The 24,560-nt window shown below is 40.4% G+C and overlaps 1 protein-coding gene across 3 annotated transcripts in view; it reads left to right on the top strand.

Annotated features, from left to right (window-relative positions):
- The window catches only part of PRPF4B (pre-mRNA processing factor 4B), a 57,638-nt gene that overhangs the window by 19,229 nt on the left and 13,849 nt on the right, over positions 1-24,560 (top strand). For all 3 annotated transcript variants that reach the window (XR_008557122.1, XM_028130191.2, XM_028130202.2), the window contains exons 4-9: positions 2,915-3,070; positions 4,016-4,097; positions 5,859-6,069; positions 12,899-12,972; positions 15,079-15,169; positions 23,782-23,929. Coding sequence is in view for 2 of the 3 variants with exons in the window: in XM_028130191.2 (XP_027985992.2) it covers positions 2,915-3,070; positions 4,016-4,097; positions 5,859-6,069; positions 12,899-12,972; positions 15,079-15,169; positions 23,782-23,929 (762 nt within the window). In the remaining variant the exon portion in view is untranslated. The remainder of the gene's footprint in view (positions 1-2,914; positions 3,071-4,015; positions 4,098-5,858; positions 6,070-12,898; positions 12,973-15,078; positions 15,170-23,781; positions 23,930-24,560) is intronic.

Here is a 24,560-nt window from a genome sequence, read left to right as displayed (position 1 = left end):
ACGCCTAACTGCTCCCCTGCCAGCCCGATTGCCCTGAAATGCCTTCCCCTGCAGGCCTTGTCCCCCCCCCCCCCCCCCACTGTCCTCCCCTGCAGGCCTGGTCACCCCAACTGCCTTCCCCTGTTGGCTTGGTCGCCCCTAACTGCTCTCCCCTGCTGGCCTGGTCGCCCCCATCTGCCCTTCCCTGCTGGCCCGGTCACCCCTAACTGCCCTCCCTTGCTGGCCTGATTGCCCCCAACTGCCCTCACCTGCTGGCCTGATTGCCCACAACTGTCCTCCCCTGCCAGCCATCTTGTGTCCACATGGGGGCAGCCATCTTGTGTGTTGGATTGATTTTGTTGGGCACTAGATAGGCCCTTTAATGCAGAATGATTATGGTTTCCTATTCTGGGAAATTTTCTCTCTTTTTTTTTGTTTTTGTTTGCTTTCTTTCCCATTTCCCATTGTTGTTCCCCCCCTCCCCCATTGAACCTTCTGTATTATTCCATTAATTTTTTTTTCTTTTTACTCATCTTTTTTGTTCTATTTTCAGTCTAGATTTTCTCATTCTACCTTCTTACCCTTCTACTGATTCCCCCCCAAGCCCATATATATGTGTGTGTGTGTGTGTGTGTGTGTGTGTGTGTGTGTGTGTCTATGTGTCTATTCCCAAGACCTTGTTGGCTGTTTACTTTTTTTATATATATAACATTTTACTTTTGTTTTATGGAAATAGTGCCTCTTATGTCAAAGATAATGAATTTTTGTGGAGTTTTTTGTTCTTTATAGTCTTCTCTTACCTATACGATTGACCCTTGAACAACATGGAGAATTCACGTATGAATTTCCGTTCTCCAAAAACTTAACTACTAATATCCTACTCTTGGCTGGAAGCCTTATCGATAACATAAACAGTTGATTAAAACATGTTTTGGCCTTGGCAGATTTTCCCAGTGGTTAGAGCCTTAGCGCCTGGACCAAAGGGTCTTAGTTTTGATTTCTGATTAAGGGCACATATCTCAGTTGCAGGTTCCCCAGCCCCCGGTAAGGGCACATTTGAGAGGCAACCAATCAGTGTGCTCAGATAGCTGGATCTTTCATTGCTGCTTGTTCTGATTTGAAAGTTATGCACTGCTGAACAGAAGCTTTCTTTCATTTTGACAATGTGCAACTTGTGGATTAGTGGGTATCACTTGAGGGTGATGACTTGATCATATCAACAACTATGTATCTTTTCTTTTGGGTGTGTGAGTTTCCCAGAATCCTCTCATCTCCTGCTGAAGAGGATAGATGTGGCTATCCTGAAGTTTTGGTCCTTCATAATGTCAACTTCTCCTTAATCCTATTTTCAGTAGAGTGTCTCTCCTGTACCTTGGGCCAGTTTTTACAACCAGCACCTCTCTATAAAATAAGTCTTAGCACCTCTATAATAAAAAAATCTTAAGTATTCTGCCAGAATGTGAAGTGGGGAGTGGCATTTTTTTCTGAGTCAGGAAGGGGACTACACAGAATTAAGCTGTCCTAAAGGCTTTCAAACAGTTCTTTTTATCTTTTATCTCAAGTTTTATCCTTCAGAGGACATAGTATCTCCAATGCTCAAGGCTTTCTGGGGTTTTGTGGCATACACTGACCTCTTTCTTTTTTTACCTTGTCCATTCCTATTGAACTAATATTTAGATCTGATCTGTAACTACTCTTTTTGATTTGCACATTTCAAGATTTTATTGACATCTCAGCTGTCATGTCTCTTCACCTTTTCTTAGCCTGAAGATTTTCTTTTTAATTGTTCCTTTTACTGCCCTTTTGGTGAGGTTTCTGAAGAGATTTGAGATAAACACGGTGGTTAGATGTATTAACAGGGAGTTTGCCGATCCTTTTATAGAGACTCATACCTTTGTGTGCTTGGAGTGCCACATCTTTCTAACATAAACTGTACCTTTAATGTTTGAACTATAATAGTTTCTGTTTGTTTAACATGAGGCATTTTACCTTTAGGCATTTATAAAAATATCTGAGGGCCATATATTTTTTTTGAGGGCCATATTAATTAAACTGAATTTTATCATATTTGTCCGTCCCATACCTTATCAGCAGCAGTCTTTTTAAAAATCAGGTTTATTGAAGTATCATTTATATAAAATAAAATTCACCCATTTTGGTGTACAGTTCATGAGTTTTGACAAAGATCTGTATTACCAGGATAGAGGGGTGAAATGACTTGACACAATTGTCAAGATGTAGGACATTTTTTTTTTTTTAAATATATTTTATTGACTTTTTACAGAGAGGAAAGGAGAGGGACAGAGAGCTAGAAACATCGATGAGAGAGAAACATCGACCAGCTGCCTCCTGCACACCCCCTACCGGGGATGTGCCCGCAACCAATGTACATGCCCTTGACCGGAATCGAACCTGGGACCCTTCAGTCCGCAGACCGACGCTCTATCCACTGAGCCAAACCGGTTTCGGCAAGATGTAGGACATTTTAAAAATATATATTTTTATTGATTTCAGAGAGAAAGGGAGAGGGAGAGAGAGTTAGAAAAGCATCAACGATGAGAGAAACATTGATTGGCTGCCTCCTGCATGCCCCCGACTGGGGATTGAGCCCTCAACCAGGGCATGTGCCCTTGTCCGGAATCAAACCTGGGACTCTTGAGTCCACAGGCCAAGGCTCTATCCACTGAGCCAAACCAGCTAGGGCAAAATGTAGAACATTTCCATCACCCCTGTAGTTCTCTGTGTTCTGGTATAGTCAATAAGTAGGGTAGCTATGATTTATTTTTCAGTTAAGCTAATTATTCCAATCTTTTTGACACTATGTTATTTTACTTTAAATTTTAATCAACTTTTTTAATACTTTATTTTTAGAACAGTTAGATTCACAGCAAAATTTAGCTTTTGAAAAAGATATATATCATCTTCTCTCAAATAGGGACAGAGGTCGGAGAAGCAGATCACGTATGAGAAGGCGGTCTCGATCACGGGGTGGTCGTAGACGTAGGAGCAGAAGCAAAGTAAAGGAAGATAAATTTAAAGGAAGTCTTTCTGAAGGAATGAAAGTTGAACAAGAATCTTCATCTGAAGATAAGTAAGAGTGGAATTTTCCCATTAATTTTCTTTTTAGAGAAACACTGTTTAATCTTTATTTTCCACCTGAATATTGTAAGTGAGCCCATTAATTTGCTTCTGAATTATTTGCCTCCCCATTTGTCAATGTCTGAAAACATTTTAGGCCATCCAATAGGCAGAGGCCAGGTATACTGTTCAACATCCTCCAGTACACAAAACACCGCCCATAATGAATTGTCGAAATGTCAACAGTGCTAAGGTCAAGAAACCCTGATTAGAGCTAGGTGATGAGAAAATTAAATTGGGAAAGGTGTTATACCTAGATCTTAACATGTTCAGGGTCCAGTTTGCTTCTTCTCCAGTGGACATTTAACAGATGATAGAAAAGGCTGCACTGGAAGGGATCATAAAGATTGTAGGAGTTCTATAGTGGATAGTCGGGATTGTTCAGGGTCAGTGTTTGGAGGTAGAGCTACATTCCCCTTCAGATTGTATGTAAATGTTTGCATGTGCATTTGATGGAGAAAGATATATAGCTTTCAAAGGGTTCTGTGGCTCAGGAAAGGTACCGATTTATTTATCTGTCCTAGCCCTCTTGTTTTGTAGATGTGTACACTGAGGATAGAGGGGTGAAATGACTTTACTAAGGTCATGGCAGAGCCAATGGTGACATTTTTTAAATTTAAGGATCTTCCTTTTGTTCCCAATTTTGGTGCCATGAAACAAATGAGGAGAAAAATAAGACACAGAAGGTTAAATTACTTGCCAGGATTTGAAACCAGGTACTGAGACAGTTTAGAAACAAAGCCAAAGAGAGTAAGGTAGCTTAAAACTTTAGCTCAAATTTACAGATGACCGACCTTCATTTTCCAGTTTTTATTTTTAAAACATATAAAATTATGGTTTTGGAATCTCTAAGGATGTATAAAATTAATGACGTGTATATATGTGTAATTTTTTTAAGCCTCGAAGACTTTGATGTAGAAGAAGAAGATGAAGAGGCCCTAATAGAGCAGAGAAGAATACAAAGGCAAGCAATTGTTCAGGTATGTGATTTTAGTACAATTTTGATCAATCCACCTTAAATAATCAATATTTTAGTAAAATAAAGGTTTTTTTACTTAAAAAAGTGACAGTAGTAGCAATTCAGTAGGGCTTGAAAAAAATGGTAGTTTCTTAATAAAATTGAAACAGTTACCCCTTTTTAAGGTAATGAATATGAAAACCCTCATAAATGAGTATAGAATAAATTGGAGGAATTTCATTTAGCAAAAAATTATACCTGTTACTAGTTGAAAGAAAACAAAACTTTTTAATGTTTAATAAAATGGCAGCTTTTCTAATGCAAATGGGATTATTCCAATGGAACATCTGAAAAGTAAATTTTTTTTTAATATATTTTATTGATTTTTTACAGAAAGGAAGAGAGAGGGATAGAGAGTTAGAAACATCGATGAGAGAGAAACACCGATCAGCTGCCTCTTGCACAACCCCTACTGGGGATGTGCCCACAACCAAGGTACATGCCCTTGACCGGAATCGAACCTGGGACCCTCCAGTCCGCAGACCGACGCTCTATCCACTGAGCCAAAACGGTTTTGGCTGAAAAGTAATTTTAAGACTAGTTTAAAGCTAGGTGATTTTAAAAAATGGATAGAGCCTTAGCCAGTTGGCTCAGTGGATAGAGCGTCAGCCTGCGGACTGAAGGGTCCAGGGTTTGATTCCGGTCAAGGGCACATGCCCAGGTTGTGGGCTTGATCCCCAGTAGGGGGGCGTGCAGGAGGCAGCCAATCAATGATTCTCTGTCATCATTGATGTTTCTCTCTCTCTCTCCCTCTCCCTTCCTCTCTGAAATCAATAAAAATATATATATTTTTTAAAATGGGTGGAAAGTGCTATACATTGTTTTTGATATAGAAATTTAATGATAAGGTGAGCTGCCTTGGAAGTTTGTCTCTTTTTCCTTGGCCATCCTAAGATACAGCCATGGCCCCTAGATCCTTTGTGGATGACAGTCCCTGTAAAGTGCCTTCTGTCATCATCATTAGGAGAATTTTCTTCTAATGATGGGAAGGTGAGTGAAGAAGTTGAAAGGCAGAATTCTGAAATACATGAAAAATGATAGATCTTTTTTACACTATAAGGAGGACAGCACACAGAAGTAAAGAACAGTCATGGCAGCTCACCTAAACACACCTAACAAACCATAAATCAGTTAATGGTTTGTTAGAGTGACAGAACTTAAGTCACCAGAGGCTGTAGGGCAAAACTGGAATTCCAGAGGAAACTTACTTTTGTGGATCATTGAAAATGTTGTTATTGAAGTGATATTCCTAAAGACTTGGTTGAAATTTTTTTTGGTTTTGCCCAGGTCCACAATCCCTTATTTCTAGCCCTCAGGGCCAGATGTGCTTCAGACTCAGAAATATTTGAATTTTAGAAAGGTGTATGGTGCATTTATGTGGATTAGCTCCATCCATGGGTCTAGAACAGCACCCCATCATCAAATACATGAATATTTCTGCAGCAAGGCTTATTATGTTCATGCTGGGGGAAATAAATAAGACTATAAATAGTGTCATTACTGTTTTAGTCAGCTTTGCCACCTAATGAATGTGCACCATACATAAAAAAACTATTTTAGAGTTTAGTGGATTTTGGAATTATATAAGGGATTGTGGATCTGATTCAATGAGGGCATCAATACCTTTTAAAAGTTTTAACATTATTTTACTTTGTAATATAGCACCTCTATATTTAGATAGCATCAGATTTTATGAAAATAATGGACTGTATTGTTATTACAGAAATATAAATATCTTGCTGAAGATAGCAATATGTCTGTGCCGTCTGAACCCAGCAGCCCCCAGAGTAGTACTCGTACACGGTCACCTTCTCCAGACGACATTCTGGAAAGGGTAGCTGCTGATGTTAAAGAGTATGAACGGGAAAATGTTGATACATTTGAGGCCTCAGTAAAAGCCAAGCATAATCTAATGACAGTTGAACAAAATAATGGTGAGTAAGTTAGATTCTTATTTTGACCATATTTTTCTCTGAATTTTTAGCTCTGTAATTTTATGAGAGAGATTGTTTTGGGATGGGGAAAGTGAAAGGATTTAAGAATGTTACTCCTGCCAAACTTACAGTAATACAGTATTAATGTATCTCAGTGATGTTTTCTGTAGATGTTTTCTATTCGTATAACCTCAACAGTATATTGAATTCCTTCATATTCATAACCTTGTGGTTTACTTGCTAGAGTATTTTAAAGCAAATCCTAGCCAAGATTTCACTTCATCTGTACATATTTCAGTTTGTATCTTTGTTAGATAAAGACTTAATGGCTGGTTTGAATCAAAACCCAAATAAGATGCACATATATTTGGGGTATATAAATAGTTGATTACTAATGTCTTAAGTCTTTCTTAATCTTAATCGTTTTTTCCCCTCCATTTCCTACCTCCCCCCTCCCCCATTTACTTATGAGGATACCAGGACCATGTGTTCTGTAAACTTTTTCATTCTGATTTTTGTTTGTTCACATTCTTATTTCTTTTATCTCATTTCCTGTGTCCTCAGTATTTCTTGAAAACTAGTGGTTAGTGTTAGAGAGTTAAATGGATTTAGGTTTAATTTTTTTGGCAAAAATATTTCATAAGTGGTGGTGTGTACTTTCATCATTATATCAAGTGATGTGTGTAGTTGTCTTAAGTTTTCCATTCTTGGTTACCCCAAAGTGTAGTTTGTATAGGAAAAGGCAGGATAAATGCTTGATTATTTTTCTTTATTGAGCAATTTTTAGTATTGAATAAAGTTGGTGCCATAGTGCTTCCACAGATGACCAATGAGATTTTTGTTGGGTTTTATTTTTATTTTTTTAATTAATAAATCTTTATTGTTCAGATTATTACAATTGTTCCTCTTTTTTCCCTCCATAGTTCCCCTCCACCCGGTTCCTACCTCACCCTCTGCCCTTTACCCCCCGCCCCCGCTGTCGTCCTCCATAGGTTTATACTTTTTGTTCAATCTTTTCCTGCACCCCCCACTCCCCTTTTCCCCCGAGAATTGTCAGTCCACTTCCTTCCTATGCCCCTGATTCTATTATATTCACCAATTAATACTGTTCATCAGATTTTTTATTCCCTTGGTTTTTAGATTCATTTGTTGATAGTTACATATTAGTTGTTCATAATTTTTATCTTTTTCTTCTTCCTCTTCTTAAAGAATACCTTTCAGCATTTTATATAATTCTGGTTTGGCGGTAATGAACTCCTTTAGCTTCTTCTTATCTGTGAAACTCTTTATCTGACCTTCAATTCTGAATGATAGCTTTGCTAGGGAAGATTAATCTTGGTTGTAGGTTCTTGCTATTCATCACTTTGAATATTTCTTGCCATTCCTGTCTGGCCTGCATGGTTTCTGTTGAGAAATCAGCTGACAATCGTATGGGTGCCCCCTTATAGGTAACTAACTGTTTTTCTCTTGCTGCTTTTAATACTCTCTCTTTGTCTTTTGCTCTTGGAATTTTAATTATGACTAGAGGCCCGGTGCACGAAATTCGTGCATGGAGGGGGGTTGTCCCTCAGCCCAGCCTGTACCCTCTCCAATACGGGACCCCTTGAGGGATGTCCGACTGCCCGTTTAGGCCCGACTGCCCGTTTAGGACCCTGGGATCGGGCCTAAACGGGCAGTTGGACATCCCTCTCACAATCCAGGACTGCTGGCTCCCAACTGCTTGCCTGCCTGCCTTCCTGATTGCCCCTAACCGCTTCTGCCTGCCAGCCTGATCACCCTCTAACCACTCTGCTGCCAGCCTGTTTGCTCCCAACTTCCCTCCTCTGCCAGCCTGGTCACCCCTAACTGCCCTCTCCTGCAGGGTTGATCACCTCCAACTGCCCTACCTTGCAGGCCTGGTCCTCCTCAACTGCCCTCCCTTGCAGGCTGGGTGCCTCCCAACTGCCCTCTCCTGCTGGCCATCTTGTGGTGGCCATCTTATGTCCACATGGGGGCAGGATCTTTACCACATAGGGGCAAACATATTGTGTGTTGCAGTGATGATCAATCTGCATATTACTCTTTTATTAGATAGGATAGAGGCCTGGTTACAGGGGTGGGGGCCAGTTGGTTTGCCCTGAAGGGCGTCCCAGATCAGGTGGGGGTTCCCTTGGGGCGTGGGGCGGCCTGAGCGAGGGGCCTGTGGTGGTTTGCAGGCCGGCCACGCCCCCTGGCAACGCAAGCAGAGGCCCTGGTATCTGGAATTTATTTTCCTTCTACAATTGAAACTTTGTAGCCTGGAGCGGAGCCAAGCCTGGGGCACCCTCTGGGGCCGGAAGCCATTTGTGTCGGGGTTATAATTGAAACTTTGTTGCCTTAAGCGGGTGGGCCCGGCCAGGGTGTGCGGAAAGCTTTGCTTCCCCTGTTGGCAGCGGCAACCCTGGCCTGCTCTCTCAAGCTCCATTCTGCCGCCATTTGTTTGAATTTGTTTACCTTCTATAATTGAAACTTTGTAGCTTGAGTGGAGGCTTAGGCCTGGCAAGGGCAGGCAGGAAAGCTTGGCTTCCTCTGTTACCTAGGAAACCTTGCTCTCTGTGGCTGTAGCCAGCTTGGTTTGGGTTAATTTGCATACTCGTTCTGATTGGATGGTGGGCGTGGCTTGTGGGTGTGTCGGAGGTGTGGTCAATTTGCATATTTGTCTATTATTAGATAGGATGTGTGTTGGTGTGGTCCTCTTTGGGTTCCTTTTGTTTGAGGTTCTCTGTGCTTCCTGGATTTGTAGGTCTATTTCTTTTACCAGGTGGGGGAAGTTTTCTGTCACTATTTCTTCAAATAGGATTTCAGTATCTTGCTCTCTTTCTTCTTCTGGGACCCCCATAATTCAGATGGTTGTATGCTTGAAGTTGTCCCAGAGGCTTCTTACACTATTTTCAACTTTTTGGATTCTTTTTGCTATTCCAGAGGAGTGATTTTTGCTTCTTGGTAGTCCAAATCTTTGACTTGTTTCTTGCGATCCTCTAGTCTGCTTTTATGTCTTTGTATAATATTTTTTATTTCAGTCAGTGTATGCTTAATTTCTAGTTGATCCCTTTTCATATCCTCGAGGTTCTCGTTTAATTTATCGGCCTTTTCTAGGCAATTCTTGAAAAACCTTATAACTGTGGTTTTGAACTCTATGTCCAGTCTTTTGCTTTCCTCCATTTCTTTCAATTGTGGCCTGCCTCTTTGTCTCCGCATTTTAGATGCTTCCCTGAGTTGATGGAGTTGCTTTGTGTGTTAGGTGTCCTATAGGGCCCAGTAGCTCAGCCTCCCCAGTTCTCTGTGGTGGATCCTCTTGGTGCACCCCTTTGTGGGATGTGTGTGCAGTCTTATTGTAGTTAAGCCATGCTTGTTGTTGGTATCACTGGGGGGAGTTGATCTCCAAGCCAGTTGGCTCTGAGGATCATCAGTGTCTCTGCTGGGAGATGGGGCACCTTCTGTGCTCAGGATGGGGCGGAGTCTCAGAGTGGCGCAGACAAACTTTGGTTTCCCATCCGCGCTGCCCTAAGAGGGCCGGTTTCTCCGTGCCCGAAACAATGGCTGCGTGCCTCTGAGAGAAGGCTGCTCTTGAGTCTCGCCCACTGCCAAACAGACCAGTTTCTCTCCAACCGGAGCTGTATTTCAGTGCAGACCGGAAGTTTTGTTTTTCTCCCAAACGAGAAAGCTAGCCACGTGTCTGCTGCCCTCCCTCTCCGTGCACTGCCAGCAAGCCAGCCGCGTATTCAGCCGCCTGCCCTTTCCGCGCTCACGGATCTCCGCATCTCCACAGCTCCTGAGGCTCAGCATCCCTCTCTCTTTTTTTCTCTAGTTGTAGGTTTTCCACTCTGCCAGCTTTCTGGTGGTTCTGGACGGTGTGTGCTCTGTTTTCCAGTTGTAGTTTCAAAATTGTTGTGGTAGGCAACAATTAGGTGTTTACCTTATGCCGCCATCTTGGTTTCTCCTCTTCGTTGGGTTTTAGTTGGTATCATTATCCACTTGTGTTACAATGCATTGCTGTCAGATTTCTTTTTGAAGTTCAGATTGTTCTCTCTTTAGCTAAGATAGGGAAGGAGCCCTTTTAAGTTGGTTTCTAATGTTTTTTTTTTAACCCAAATCCTGCAGTATTTAATATTTTCTAGGTCAAGTTCAGCAAACTCTGTAAAAGGTCAGAGAGTAAATTATTTTAGACTATTGTTTTCTGTCCCAACTACTGAACCCTGCTATTGTAGTACAGAAGCAGCCACAGCTAGCACGAATGAGTAAGCATGAATGGCTGTGTTACCAAAAAAGCTGTATGGACACCGAAATTTGAATTTTACAAAATTTCACGTCACAAAATATTCTTCATGTTTTTCCCCAGACCTTTGAAAATGTACAAATGGGCCAAACAAAAATAAGCCAGGGGCCAAATTTGGCCCAGTCTTTTATTTTCTAACTCCTTTTCTACCACAGTAGGATATTCCACCTTGTGCATCTTGACCCAGAACAGAATCAGCTATTGCTCCTGGTTCCTTTAGTAGGCAAATATTTAGAGATCATAGGGCAATTTGAGGTGTCCATTACTCCTGGACCTTTTTTGCAGCCAAAGCTAAAAAATATACATTTTTAGAAAGGAGAAATTTATACTGATACTGCCAATTAAATTTGAGATTATAGAGTTTTTATTAAATAATTTAATTTTCTATTTCTGTCTTTTTTAATGTGAAAAACTTGGTACCAATAACCTGATAACTCAGGTTATTTTCAAACTTTTATATATACAGAGTTGTCAGTATGATTATCAATATAAAACATACTGAATGCACTTTGAAATTTAATAGTTCTTTTTGTTCTTATAATGCATTCCAAGGTATATATAGTCACAACTCTGTTTTAAAGTTGTACTGCCAATTTGATAGGTTTCGGTTATTTGCTTTTGCTTTTCAATAATTTTCTTTAAAATTATTAAAATATCTTTTATGTGTATGTATTTGTGTTCTACCTACACAGGCACAAAGAAAAGCACACTAGTATACACATTCATATTTATGAAAATAACTACTTCTTTTTATAACTGCATTTTATTCTAATGTAATGAATGTGCTATAGTTTATTTAATCTACCTACACAGGCACAACAAAAGCATATTATAGCAAAGCCCTAGCCAGTTTGGCTCAGTGGATAGAGTGTCGGCCTGGGGACTGAAGGGTCCCGGGTTCAATTTCCGGTAAGGGCACATGTCCGGGTTGCGGGCTTGATTCCCAGTAGGGGCATTCAGGAGACAGCTGACCAGTGATTCTCTCTCATCATCGATGTTTCTATCTCTCTCTCTCCCCCTCTCCCTTCCTCTCTGAAATCAATAAAAATATATATATTTAAAAAGTATACTATATATACTCATCTGTATGAAAATACCTTTATTTTTTATAACTTATCTATTCCAATGAAATGAATGTGACATAGTTTATTTAACCTCTCTTCTAATGGTGTATATTTGAAGTGTGTCCAGTTGTTGGTTATTCATTGGAGAATTAGTTGGTATAGTGTTGTGCATTAAGTCATTTTTTTTATGCTTGCCACTGTATCTTTGAGATGGTTTCCTAGAAGTGAGATAGCTGAGCCAGAAGAGTGAATGAATATATCATTTTTCTGTATATTTCTAAATTCTCCTCTATAATGGCAGTACAGTTAATTGCCATCCACAACCAATGTCTGAATGCTTGTTTATTGAGAGCCTTATTAACAAAATGTTGTCATACTTGTGATTTTTAGCCAGTCTCATAAGAGAGAGATGGTGTTTCATTGTAATTTTAATTGTATTCTTTTTTTCTTAGAACTCTAATTTTTTTGCGCTTTTTTTAAATGGATTTATTGGACTTTTTTAGAAGAGAAATAGATATAGACCTATATCTATAATGGGGATATTAACATTTTGAGATTTAAGTTATAATTTAGAACTTAATTTTTATTTTTTTTTTTTTAAGTTGTGTGTGTGTTTGTTTTTTAACTGATTTAGAAAGAGAGGAAGGGAGAGGAAGAGAGAGGGGGGGGGCGGGGGGAGAAACATTAATGTGAGAGTGAAACAGTGATCGGCTGCCTACTTACTGTATGCTTCCTACCAGGGGACGAGCCTGTAACCAGGACATGTGCCCTGATCAGGAATTGAATCAGCAACCTTTCTGTGCATGTGGAATGATGCCCAATCAACTGAGCCCACACCGGCCAGGGCAGAAATACAATTTTTAAAGAGTTTTCACTTTTAATACATAATCATTGTTTATATATTAGCATGTTGGTGCAAGAATTGGTATTATATGTTAGAACTTTATGAAATACTAGAGGCTCGGTGCATGAATTTCTGCACTTTGAAAGGAAATTAATTAGAAGAAATATCTTAGAGGCTGGGGAGGAAGTGCGGGAGGTTCGCTTCAGGGCATGTCTGGCCCATCCCCATCGGGGCCGGCTGGCTGGGGAGGGACCGCAGGAGGCCTCCAGGGTGTGTCAGGCTCCTCTCGCCCAGTCCCGATTAGCCGGATGCCAGCAGCAAGCTAACCTATCGGTCAGAGGGTCTGCTCCTGGTGGTCAGTGTGTGTCATAGCGACTGGTCGAGCGGTCGACCAGTTAGTCGGACTCTTAGTACATTAGGCTTTTATATATATATATATTCCCTTTTAGTAAAAAGTGTGTGGCTTTGTATACCTTAAGTATTATAAAGTGATTTTAAGTTTGTTATTAATGAAAAACTGATGTACAAGAAGAAAATAAGTTTGAATTGCTATTGGTGTTTTTCCACTATTGGTACTTTAATTTTTATCTCTTCATTTTTCAAATATTAATGTTAATTTCCATTAAGGGTCAGCTCAGAAAAAGCTGTTGGCACCTGATATGTTTACAGAATCTGATGATATGTTTGCTGCATATTTTGATGTAAGTAATTTTAAATAATAAAAACACAACTATTAAACCAAAAAATATAGATAACAAATATGTATTTGTGTGTGTGTGCAGAGAGGGAGGGAAAGATAAAGAGATGGATAGAGCAAATTAATGAATGTAAGCATTTGGATAACTAGGTGAAGGGTACCTGGAAACTCTTTGTACTCATTTTGCAACTTTTCTCCAATTCCGAAATTAAGTTACAATTTTAAAACCAGTACAGCAGAATAGTTTGAGAGCTTCATGAAAGTTAAATGTCTAATGACTTAAAGGTATAGTTAATTTTTTTAAACAACTTTTTTCTTAGATTTACAAACTGTGTGTGTGGAGGGGTAGTTCACTTTGTGCTTTTATATTGTACATGATGGAGAACTTAAGGATTTGGGGCCTAATAAAGTTCATTGAAGAGTTAAAAATGTTATAAGGAATGGGTTAAGAAATTTTGGTCCTTTAGCCATTTTTATCAGTGCCTTTTCTTGAAAACATTTTAAAACTAATATTCAAAAGTAAGGGAACATGAGAAATAGAAAGCTTTGGTAAGAGGAGGTGGGAAGGATAAGCATATAACAGAACTTTAAAATGGAATAGGTTAAGCAGCCAGTGCCCAGATCCCAGCAGACATTGGTAATTAGCTTAAGTAATGTATCACATGCATATTTTGCAAAAGGATCCCCCTCCCCCACCCCTCCCCCCCAAAGGATGAGTTAAGAGAGGGTAAAATTATTACTGAACCATCATTTGTCTGGTTGATGCTAAGGCATCTTCTGGATATCTTGGAGAATAATGTGTGATAAAGACTCTTCAGGAGTACCAGATACTCTTTAATTTCCCTTGCAGGCTTAATTAGTACAGCCAGTGACCTTCCATATACATATATGGACGAGGCAGTAAAGGAAATGTGAAAATTGGTAGAAGAGAGAGTTGTACACTTATTGTTAACTGAATGCCAATATGTAATTTTTGTCCTCTTATCAATAGCTAAGGAAAATCAGATCTGGTTTGAGTTTTTATTTTTATTTACAATGTCTTCATCATATTCCCAAAAGTTTTTAAAGATATTTCATTACTTTTTTCCTAAATAATGTTATGATAATGCAGAAGACTCTGGTATTCATATTTCATCCTTGTCATAGACAGTAAGCGTTTATTTAATTTAGCATGAAATGTCTTAAATTACTAGAGGTTCAGTGCAGGAATTTGTGCACGGGTGGGCCCCTCTGGGTGGCCTGCAGAGATTGGACCAAAACCCACAGTCCAACTCTGCCTGCAGCTCCCACTCATCCCCGCCCCACTACGCCTGCCCAATCAGTCTTGATCAGGAGAGGCTTGCGCTGCCACAGCAGTGCTCACTAGCCATGAGCCCTGCATCTGGCGCCCTCCCGAGGGGAGTGGCCTGTGTGATCAGGCTGAAACCAGCTCTCCGACATCCCCCGAGGGGTTCTGGATTGCGACAGGGCGCAGGCCAGGCTGAGGGACCCCACAGGTGTACAATCGGGCTGGGGAGGGACTGCGTGAGGGCTCCAGGGCTTGTCCGGCCCATCTCACTCAGTCCCGGACCACAACAGCAAGCTAACCAACCGGTCAGAGCATTTGCCATCTGATGTTCAGTGCACGTCATAGCAACTGGTTGACCAGTGGACTGCCTTCCCCCTGGTGGTCAGTGCATGTCATAGCAAGTGGTTGAGCAGCCTTCGCATATCATTAGCATATTACACTTTGATTGGTTGAACAGTTGACTGGTCACCAAGCGACTGAACACTTAGCATATTAGGCTTTTATTATATAGGGTAGCTCAGTGGTCAGCAAACTCATTAGTCAACAGAGCCAAATATCAACAGTACAACGATTGAAATTTCTTTTGAGAGCCAAATTTTTTGAACTTAAACTTCTAACGCCACTTCTTCAAAATAGACTCGCCCAGGCCATGGTTTTTGTGGAAGAGCCACCCTCAATGGGCCAAAGAGCCGCATGTGGCTCGTGAGCTGCAGTTTGCCGACCACAGGGATAGCTGGTTCACCCATTTTTGTTTAAAGAAAGTGCTTGAAATGTCAACCTGATTTAGTGGGTAAATAGCTAATATTGCCTCCTTAATTTCAGAGTGCTCGTCTTCGGGCTGCTGGCATTGGAAAAGATTTTAAAGAGAATCCTAACCTCAGGGATAACTGGACTGATGCAGAAGGCTATTATCGTAAGTGCACAATTCTTATGAATGTATTTATTTATTTATTTTTTATTTATTTATTTATTTATTGACAGAAGTCTCCCATTTTCTCCCTTTCTGCCCCTCTTCCCCCAACCCCTGCCCCACCTCAGGCCTTCCCCATACTGTTGTCTTTGTCTATGGGTTATGCATATATCCTCTTTTGTTAATCTCTTCCTATCCCTGCACTGAGATCTGTTGTTCTGTTCCATGTATCCATACCTCTGGACCAGTTTTGTTCATCAGTTTATTTTGTTCATTACATTCCACATGATATTTATTCTTCTCTAACTGCCTTATTTCGCGTAGCATAATAATCTCCAGGTCCATCATTGCTGTCTCATGGGGTAAGAGCTCCTTCCTTTATACAGCTGCATAGTATTCCATTGTGTAAATGTTATCACAGCTCTTTTATTCACTTGTCAACTGATAGGCACTTGGGCTGTTTCCAGATCTTAGCAATTCTAAATAGCACTGCTATGAACATAGGGGTCCAAGAAGTAGGATCAATGGTTGAAATAGCAGTTCCATTTAAAAATTTTTGAGGAACCTCCATATTGTTTTGCACAGTGGCTGCACTAGTCTGCATTCCCACCAGCAGTGCATTAGGGTTTCCTTTTCTCCACATTCTCGCTAGCATTTGTTGCTTGTTGATTTGTTGATGGTAGCCATTGTGACAGGTATGAAGTAATAACCTTATTGTCGTTTTAATTTTCATCTGATGATTAGAGACGTTGAGCATTTTTAAGTGTCTCTTGACCATCTGTATGTCCTCTTTGGAGAAGTGTCTGTTCAGGTCCTTTGCCCATTTTTAATTAGTTTGTTTGTATTTTATTGATTTGTGTGAGTTCTTTGTATATTTTGGAAATTAACCCCTTACCAGATGTATCCTTGGCAGATATATTCTCCCATTCAGTGGGCTCTCTTGTTGTGTTGTTTATGGTTTCTTTTGCTGTGCAGAAGCTTTTTATTTTGATGTAGTCCCATTTGTTTATTTTCTCCTTAGTTTCCTTTGCCCTAGGACAGTGGTTGGCAAACTGTGGCTCGCGAGCCACATGCGGCTCTTTGGCCCCTTGAGTGTGGCTCTTCCACAAAATACCACGGCCTGGGCGAGTCTATTTTGAAGAAGTGGCGTTAGAAGAAGTTAAAGTTTAAAAAAAATTAGGCTCTCAAAAGAAATTTCAATCATTGTACTGTTGATATTTGGCTCTGTTGACTAATGAGTTTGCCAACCACTGCCCTAGGAGATGCATCCATAAACATGTTGCTACGAGAGATGTCTGAGATTTTGCTGCCTATGGTTTCTTCTAAGATTTTTATTGGTTCACAGCTTACATTTAAATCTTTCATACATTTTGAGTTTATTTTTGTGTATGATGTAAGTTGGTGGTCTAGTTTCATTTTTTTGCATGTATCTGTCCAATTTTCCCAACACCATTTATTGAAGAGAATGTCTTTACTCAATTGTATGCTCTTGCTTCCTTTGTCAAATATTAATTACACATAATGGCTTTAGTCAATTTCTGAGTTCTCTGTTCTGTTCCCTTGGTCTATATGCCTGTTCTTGTGCCAAGACCAGGCTCTTTTGATTATAGTGGCTTTGTAGTATACCTTTATATCTGGTAATGTACTCCCTATACCTTTGTTCTTCTTAAGATTGCCGTGGCCATTCTGGGTCTTTCGTGGTTCCATATAAATTTTTGGAATGTTTGTTCTAGATCTGTGAAATATGCCATTGGTATTTTAATAGGCATTGCATTGAATCTATAAATTGCTTTGGGTAGTATGGACATCTTAATGATGTTGATTCTACCAATTCATGAACACAATATATTCTTCCACTTTTTTATAATTTCCTCTATTTCTTTTTTCAACATCCTGTTGTATTCTGAGTACAGGTCGTCTTTTACCACCTTGGTTAAGTTTATCCCTAAGTATCTTTTTTGTTGCAGTGGTAAATGGGATTTTTTGTTTGTTTGTTTCTCTTTCTGGGAGTTCATTATTGGTGTAAAAAAAACACCATCGATTCTGGGTGTTAATTTTGTATTGTGCTGCATTGCCAAACTCATTTTATTTTATTTTTTTAATATATACTTATTGATTTCAGAGAGGGAGAGAGAGATAGAAACATCACTGATGAGAGAATCCTGGATCAGCTGCCTCCTACACGCCTCCTACTAGGGATTGAGCCCAGAAGCTGGGCATGTGCCCCTGACCAGAATCGAACCTGGGACCTTTCAGTCACAGGCTGATGCTCTGTCCACTGAGCCAAACCAGCTAGGGCGCCAAATTCATTTATTAAATTTAAGGGTTTTTTGTGTGTGGAGTCTTTAGGGTTTTCTATGTACAGTATCATTCATCTGCAATTAATGACAGTTTTACTTCTTCATTTCCAATTTGGAAGCCTTTTATATCTTCTTCTTGTCTAATCTCTGTGGCTAGGACTTCCATTACTACGTTGAATAAGAGTGGTGAATGTGGACATCTCTGTTCTTAGAGGAAATGGTTTTAGTTTTTGCCCATTGTTACTGGCTGTAGTTTTGTCATATATGGCCTTTATTATGTTGAGGTATTGTTCCCTCTATTCCCATTTTGCTGATAGTTTGCCTCAGCTGGCCACCCGCCCACCGCCGCTGGTAGCTCTCCGCTGCTTGTAGTTCTCCGCTGCTTGTAGCTCTCCGCTGCTTGTAGCTCCCTGCCCCGTCCTCCTGGAGCTCCCGTTCCCCCCGCCCCCCAATGGCTTGCTGCCCTGCCCCCTCCTGTAGCTCTCCGCTCCCTGCTTGTAGCTCGCTGCTCCACCCTCCTGTTGATCTGTGATCTAATCATCACATAGATAATTAGCATATTCCTCTTATTATATAGGATGGATGTTGGATTTTGTCCAATGCCTTTTCTGCGTCTATTGATATGATCCTGTGATTTTTGTCTCTGTTTTTTTATGTGATGTATCACATTAATTGATATGCAAAGATTATACCAGCCTTGCATCCCTGGAATACTAGTAAATCCCACTCTGTCATGGTGTATGATTTTTTTTTTTGTGATCCTTCATATTTTTGTGGGGTCAGTTGTTACTGGGTCCTCTGTTTCTTGATGAGTCTGGCTAAAGATTCATCAATTTTGTTTATCTTTTCAAGGAACTAGCTCTTGGTTTTATTGATCTTTTGTATTGTTTTTTAGTCTTTATTCATTTATTTCTACTCTGATTTTTATTTCCTTCTACTTTGGGATTTCTTTTCTTTTTTTTTTTTTTTAAAGTATTTTTAAAAATATATTTCATTGATGTTTTTACAGAGAGGAAGGGAGAGAGATAGAGAGTTAGAAACATCGATCAGCTGCCTCCTGCACACTCCTACTGGGTATGTGCCCATAACCAAGGTACATGCCCTCTACCGGTATCGAACCTGGGACCCCTGAGTCCGCAGGGCCAACCCTCTATCTACTGAGCCAAACCGGCCAGGGCTACTTTGGGCTTTTCTTGTTGTCTTTCTAAATATTTAAGTTGTATAATTAGATGATTTATTAGAAACTAGAGGCCCATTGCACGAAGAGATACGTGCAATAGGCCTTCCTTCCCTTGGCTTCCAGCACCGGTTTTCCTCTGGCACCCGGGACCCAGGCCTTCGCTCTGGCCGAAGTCTGCCATCTTCATCTTCGCTGCGGCCGGAGTGCCGCTCCTGTAGATCCCTTCGCCCCCCGCCCTCCCTCTCATAGCAGGCGTCCTGCCCAGCCTGGCCACTCCGCACCTGGAGCAGCTGGGCGGCTGCCATCTTTGTCCTTCTAATTTGCATATTCCCTCCTGATTGGCTGGTGGGTGTAGTGGCGTGATGGTCAATTTGCATGTTTCTCTTTTATTAGTGTAGCTGTTTCTTGTTTCTCAAGGTAGGCCTCTAGTGCTATGAGCTTCCCTCTCAGGACTCATTTCGCTGTGTCCCATAGGTTTTGGGTTGCTGTGCTTACATTTCCTGGGAGTTTTGGGTACTTTCTTTCATCTCATTGGTAACCCATTCATTGCTTAATAATATGCTACTTTGTCTCCATGTGTTCAAATGTTTTTAGTATTTTTACTGTAGTTGATATCTAATTTTATGCCATTGTGATCGAGAATATGCTTGATATGATTTCAATCTTCTTGAACTTGTAGAGACTTGTTTTGTATTCTAACATGTGTATCTTTGAGAATGACCCATGTGCACTTGAGAAGCATGTGTATTCTGCTTTCAGATGAAATGTTCTATAAAAAGATCAGTGAAATCCGTCTCTGATCTAGCATGTTGTTTAAGGCTGATGTTTCCTTATTGCTATTTTATCTGGAAGATCTATCCAGTGATAGTAGGGTATTAAATTGCCCTACTATGACTGCATTGCTATTGATCTCTCCCTTAAATTCTTCCAAGAGTTTTTTTTATAATATATATATGTAAAGTGCTCCTATATTGGGTGCATATATGTTTACCAGGGTTACCTGATATATCCTCCTGTTGGATCATGTAGTATTATGTAGTATTCTTTATTTCTTGTTATGGTCTTTATTTTGGAGTTTGTTTTGTCAGATATGAGCATTGCTACCTCAGCTTTGTTTTCATTTTCATTTACATGGAATATTTTTACCATCCCTTCACTTTCAGTTTCTGTGTATCTTTTGTTCTGAGATGAGTCTCTTAAACAGCATTTATATGGGTCATGTTTTCTTATCCATTCAGCTATCCTATGTCTTTTGACTGGAGCATTTAGTCCTTTTGCATTTATGGTTATTATTGACTAGAGACCCAGTGCACGAAATTCGTGCAAGAGTAGGCCTTCATTCCCCCGGCTGCTGGCACTGGCTTCCCTCTGGCACCCTGGACCCGGGCTTCCCTCACAGCCCTCGCAATGTCTGGAAGGTCATCCAGTCTAATTAGGATATTATGCTTTTATTATTATAGATAGGTACCTTTTTATTGCCATTTTTTTTCTTTATGCCCATGTTACCCTCTCTCAATTTCTTCTTCTTAAAGCACTCCCTTTAACATTTCTTACAGTGCTGGTTTGTTGGTAACATACTGCTTTTGTCTTTTTTTTTTTTTTTTTTTTTGTCCTGGAAGCCTTTTGTTTTACCTTTAATTTAAAATGATAGCCTTGCTGGATAGAGTAGTCTTGGTATTCAGGTCCTTGCTTTTCATTACTTTGAATATTTCATGCCAATTCCTTCTGGCCTGAGAAATCAGCTGACATTCTAAAGGGTATTCCTTTGTAGGTAACTTTCTGTCTCTTCCTGCCTTTAACAGGTTAAGTGCCCAGCCTGTTTTGTCTTCCAAACGGAAAGTATAGTGTCAGTCACCAGTGCTTGGCTGGGTGCTTAACGTGTTAAGAGTCTTTCTTTGTCTTTAACATTTGTCATTTTAATTGTGATATGTCTTGGAATGGGTCTCTTTGGGTCCATCTTGATTGGAATTCTGTGCTTTCTGAACTTGTGTGATGTTTTCTTTCACCAAGTTAGGGAAGTTTTATGTCAATTTTTCTTATAACAGGTTCTCGATTCCTTGCTCACTATCTTCTTCTGTTACCCCTATGATGTGAATGTTGTTATGTTTCATGGTGTCCCAAAGTTCCCTTAAACTATCCTCCTGCTTTTTAATTCTGTTTTCCACTCTAATTGGGTGGTTTTTTTCTACCTTATCTTCCAAATTACTGATTGGAACTTCTGCCTTTGATTCTTTCCCATGTATTTTTGATATCTGATATTATTCTTCTAGAGCATCCTTTTCTTTTATTTGGGGGTTATTTCTTTGTCTCCGCATTTTTTATTTCCCTTTGTATTTGTTTCTGTTATTAGATCAAACTGCTATGCCTCCCAATCTTTTTCAGGTGGCCTTAAATAGTAAGTTTTCTGTGGTACCCAGTAGTGCTGATTTTTTTTATCTCCTGAGTTTGATGCTCTAGGAATGTCCCTTGTGTGGTTTATTTGGAATCTGCCATTGTAATTGGGTATTGATTGTTGTTGTCCCATTCATTGCTGGAATCTCCTCTCAGGCTGGTTGACTATGAGGCTCACCCCTGACCACATCATGCAAGCTGTTGTGCAGGTGCTGATAGAACAAAACAAAACAAAAACATTAAAAAAAAGGACTCCTACAAAATGACAACAGGAACCACAAAAGAAAAGAGAATTAGGAAAGAGAAGAGCAAGCAAGAATAAGAAAAAAATATGAGAAGGAAAGAGAGGAAGGGGGAGAGCAAAGAACATGAAAGTACAGAAGGGAAACCCAGATAAAAAATAAGAATAAAGAATAGGAGAAGGAAAACAGTATTATAGGAAAGAGGAAGAAAAATTACAAAAAGGAAAAAAGAAGAAATACTAGTAGAAAGGAGAAAAAATAGAGTAAGAAAAGGAAAGAGAAAAATAAGAGATACAACAAAAAGGAGAGACAAAAATAATACAGCAATAAAGAAAAAGAAGGTAATGCAAAAAAGAAGAAAAAAAAGTGATATTTATCTCAGCAAAGTAGTGCCTCTGTATTCTGGTCTTCGGTTGACTGATGTTGACTGGTCTGCCGTTTCTGGGCTTCCTGGGAGGTATTTGGGTGCTAGCCATGGTCAGAAGCTGTCCATGTTTGGCTCTGCAATCTCTTCGAAGTTTTAAGTGATCCACAGTTTGTGTCTGTCTTCACAGGACTTGGCTATGGGCAGAAGGGGCCAAGCTGCACTCTAGGGCCAGTTTGTTAGCACCACAGGGCTCAGGTTCAGGTCAGCAAACTTGTTCCCTGGTCTCTACTTCCACCTGCTTTCACCTGTTGATCAGCTGTCTCTTAATCACTGAAAAGGCTGTTTCTGAAAGGACTTTTGGTGGAATTGGTTGTATGTGACCTTGGGTCTCCCGTGAGTGAGGATGCTCAGATTTCAAGGAAAATGGTGGGTGTGTTTCCCCATTCTATAGCTATTTCTCTGAGAGTGCCCCAGAAATTTTCCCTACCCTTGGCTGGGCAGAGATCCTCGTATGCAGTCCAGGGGGATCTCCTGGCATCCAGGAGTTTCTGTCTGCTCTCCTGTGAAGGGGAAGCAGCAGTTAGGTTCCTATGACAGTGGGTTGGATAACTCCACCCCGAAGCCAGTCAGTGATGCTACTGAGATTGTTCAAACCCATAGATTTGGCCTCTGCTGTTGTAGCCTCTGCGGGGTCAAGATGTAGGGTGTGACAAGTGGGATTCCTGAGTGGGGGGTCAGTGGTATCTCTTAGGGCAGGATATTTGCATTTCCCCTCCCCCCCAGATGTAGCTGCTGGGAGAGGTCTGCGCCAATCAGGAACAATGTCCCCTTCTGTATGTCTATGGGTATGATTGATTGCAGGTCTCCCTGCCACCAGTTTTCCATGTCTCCCCTCAATGCCTTCTACTCTAGCCATTCCTCAGGTAATTCCAGTTCACGCTGCCCTCTTTCCACCAAAGCCTCAGGTGAATAGCTGCAAAGGAAAACCCTATGCTCAGGTTTTTTTATTTAATTTTATTACTATTTTTAAAAAATATATATTTTGCTATTAAGTTCTGAAAGAAACGGAGAGGGAGAGAGACAGAAACATCAAAGATGAGAGTCATTGATCGGCTGCCTCCTGCACGCCCCACACTGGGGATCGAGCCAACAACCTGGGCATGTGTCCTGACCTGGAATCAAACCGTGACCTCCTGGTTCATAGGTCGACACTCAACCACTGAACCATGCTGGCCCGGCTGCTCTGTGTTTTAAAAACAAAAACAAAAAACGGTGCCTTTATCTCTGACTGGCTACAGTCTCCACAGGAGCCAGAAGCCCCGCCACCTTTTCACAGTTGGATGTTATATGGGCTGCTTTTCTTGGCTCTGGTGCTCTGGTCTGTGGAGTCCAGCCTGGTATTCAGGCCTCGATCTTCACAGGGAAAACCCCACTCTGCAGCCGAGAAATCTCTCCTCTTGGCCTGCTGCCCTTGGAAGTTGGGCCAGCCCCTCTTGTGACCTCGCCCTTCCTAGAAGTCTCCAGATGGTTTCTGCCCTTCCTGAACTCTATTAATTCTAGAGTTCATTGTAACATTTTGTAAAAGCTCCATCATAATGACACCACCTAAAAAGTTTGGCTCATCTAGCAACTGCTGAATCCATGTCGGTAGCCCCAGAAGCATTGCAAATTGAAGTGAAGACTTGATTTGCAACTTAAATTTATTCGGTTATTTTCAGCCATGAGATAATCCTCAAGAAAGGGAGGTTAGTACATCATTTGCTCATCTTGATCTGAAACCAAAAGAAACAACATACAAGGAACTTGGGGTACTAGTCATGCAGGACTGCAGTTGGAAACACTTCAACCAGCACATTTCTCCCATATTCAATGTTAAAAGCATTAGCGTTTGATAGGGCAGCAAAAACTCTCCTTGTAATCTTCGGAAGTGGGCATGCAGTATTATCCACATGGAAGAGAGTGACAGTGGAGGCATGGCCTTGATTCTCTATGATGTCTGGGAAATCAAGCACGAAGTAGGATTTGACATGCATTTTGAGTGATTGCACTGTGTTTCCTCCTTTTTAATTTATTCTGTGTATCTCATTGTTTTGTTAAAATGCTCAAAATTCTAATTTTTAAATTTATTCTTTTAGGTGTGAACATAGGTGAAGTGCTAGATAAGCGCTATAATGTGTATGGCTACACTGGTCAAGGTGTATTCAGTAATGTTGTACGAGCTAGAGATAATGCAAGAGCCAACCAAGAAGTGGCTGTAAAGATCATCAGAAACAATGAACTCATGTAAGTCAATGTGATGAAGCCTTTAATAACACGTTTTGTTCAAATGAAAATATTGCTAAATGCCATTTTATTATTATTTTTTTAATATATTTTATTGATTTTTTACAGAGAGGAAGGGAGAGGGATAGAGAGTTAGAAACATCAATGAGAGAGAAACATCGATCAGCTGCCTCTTACACACCTCCTACTGGGGATGTGCCCGCAACCAAGGTACATGCCCTTGACCAGAATCGAATCTGGGACCTTTCAGTCTGCAGGCCGATGCTCTATCCACTGAGCCAAACCAGTTAGGGCTGAATGCCATTTTTAAAAAGTAACATTCTGTAAAAAAAAGTACTAGAATTATAAAATGACTGTAGTAGTCCTTTTTGACTGGATATTTAATTTATAGCCATATGTTATATGTGAAGTACTAGAACTATAGGCTGATTTGTATTTAATTCATTTCAGTGCATTTCAGTATCTACTGTGCACTAATGTTAACTTAGACTTCTTCTACTGTTTGTCTGATTGCCATCTTTTGCTGTGAATATCTTAAACTCAAGACTAGAGGTGAGGAATACAAGGATTATATTAATTAATTGTCACTAATTAGCATGAAGTGGCCTACAAAAAGGGGACAGCCGGTTTA

The sequence above is a fragment of the Eptesicus fuscus genome, chromosome 9 (genome assembly GCF_027574615.1).
Source record: "Eptesicus fuscus isolate TK198812 chromosome 9, DD_ASM_mEF_20220401, whole genome shotgun sequence".
NCBI lineage: Eukaryota > Metazoa > Chordata > Mammalia > Chiroptera > Vespertilionidae > Eptesicus > Eptesicus fuscus.
The sequence above is the reverse complement of the archived record's forward strand: the minus strand, read 5'-3'. Positions and strand labels throughout refer to the sequence as shown.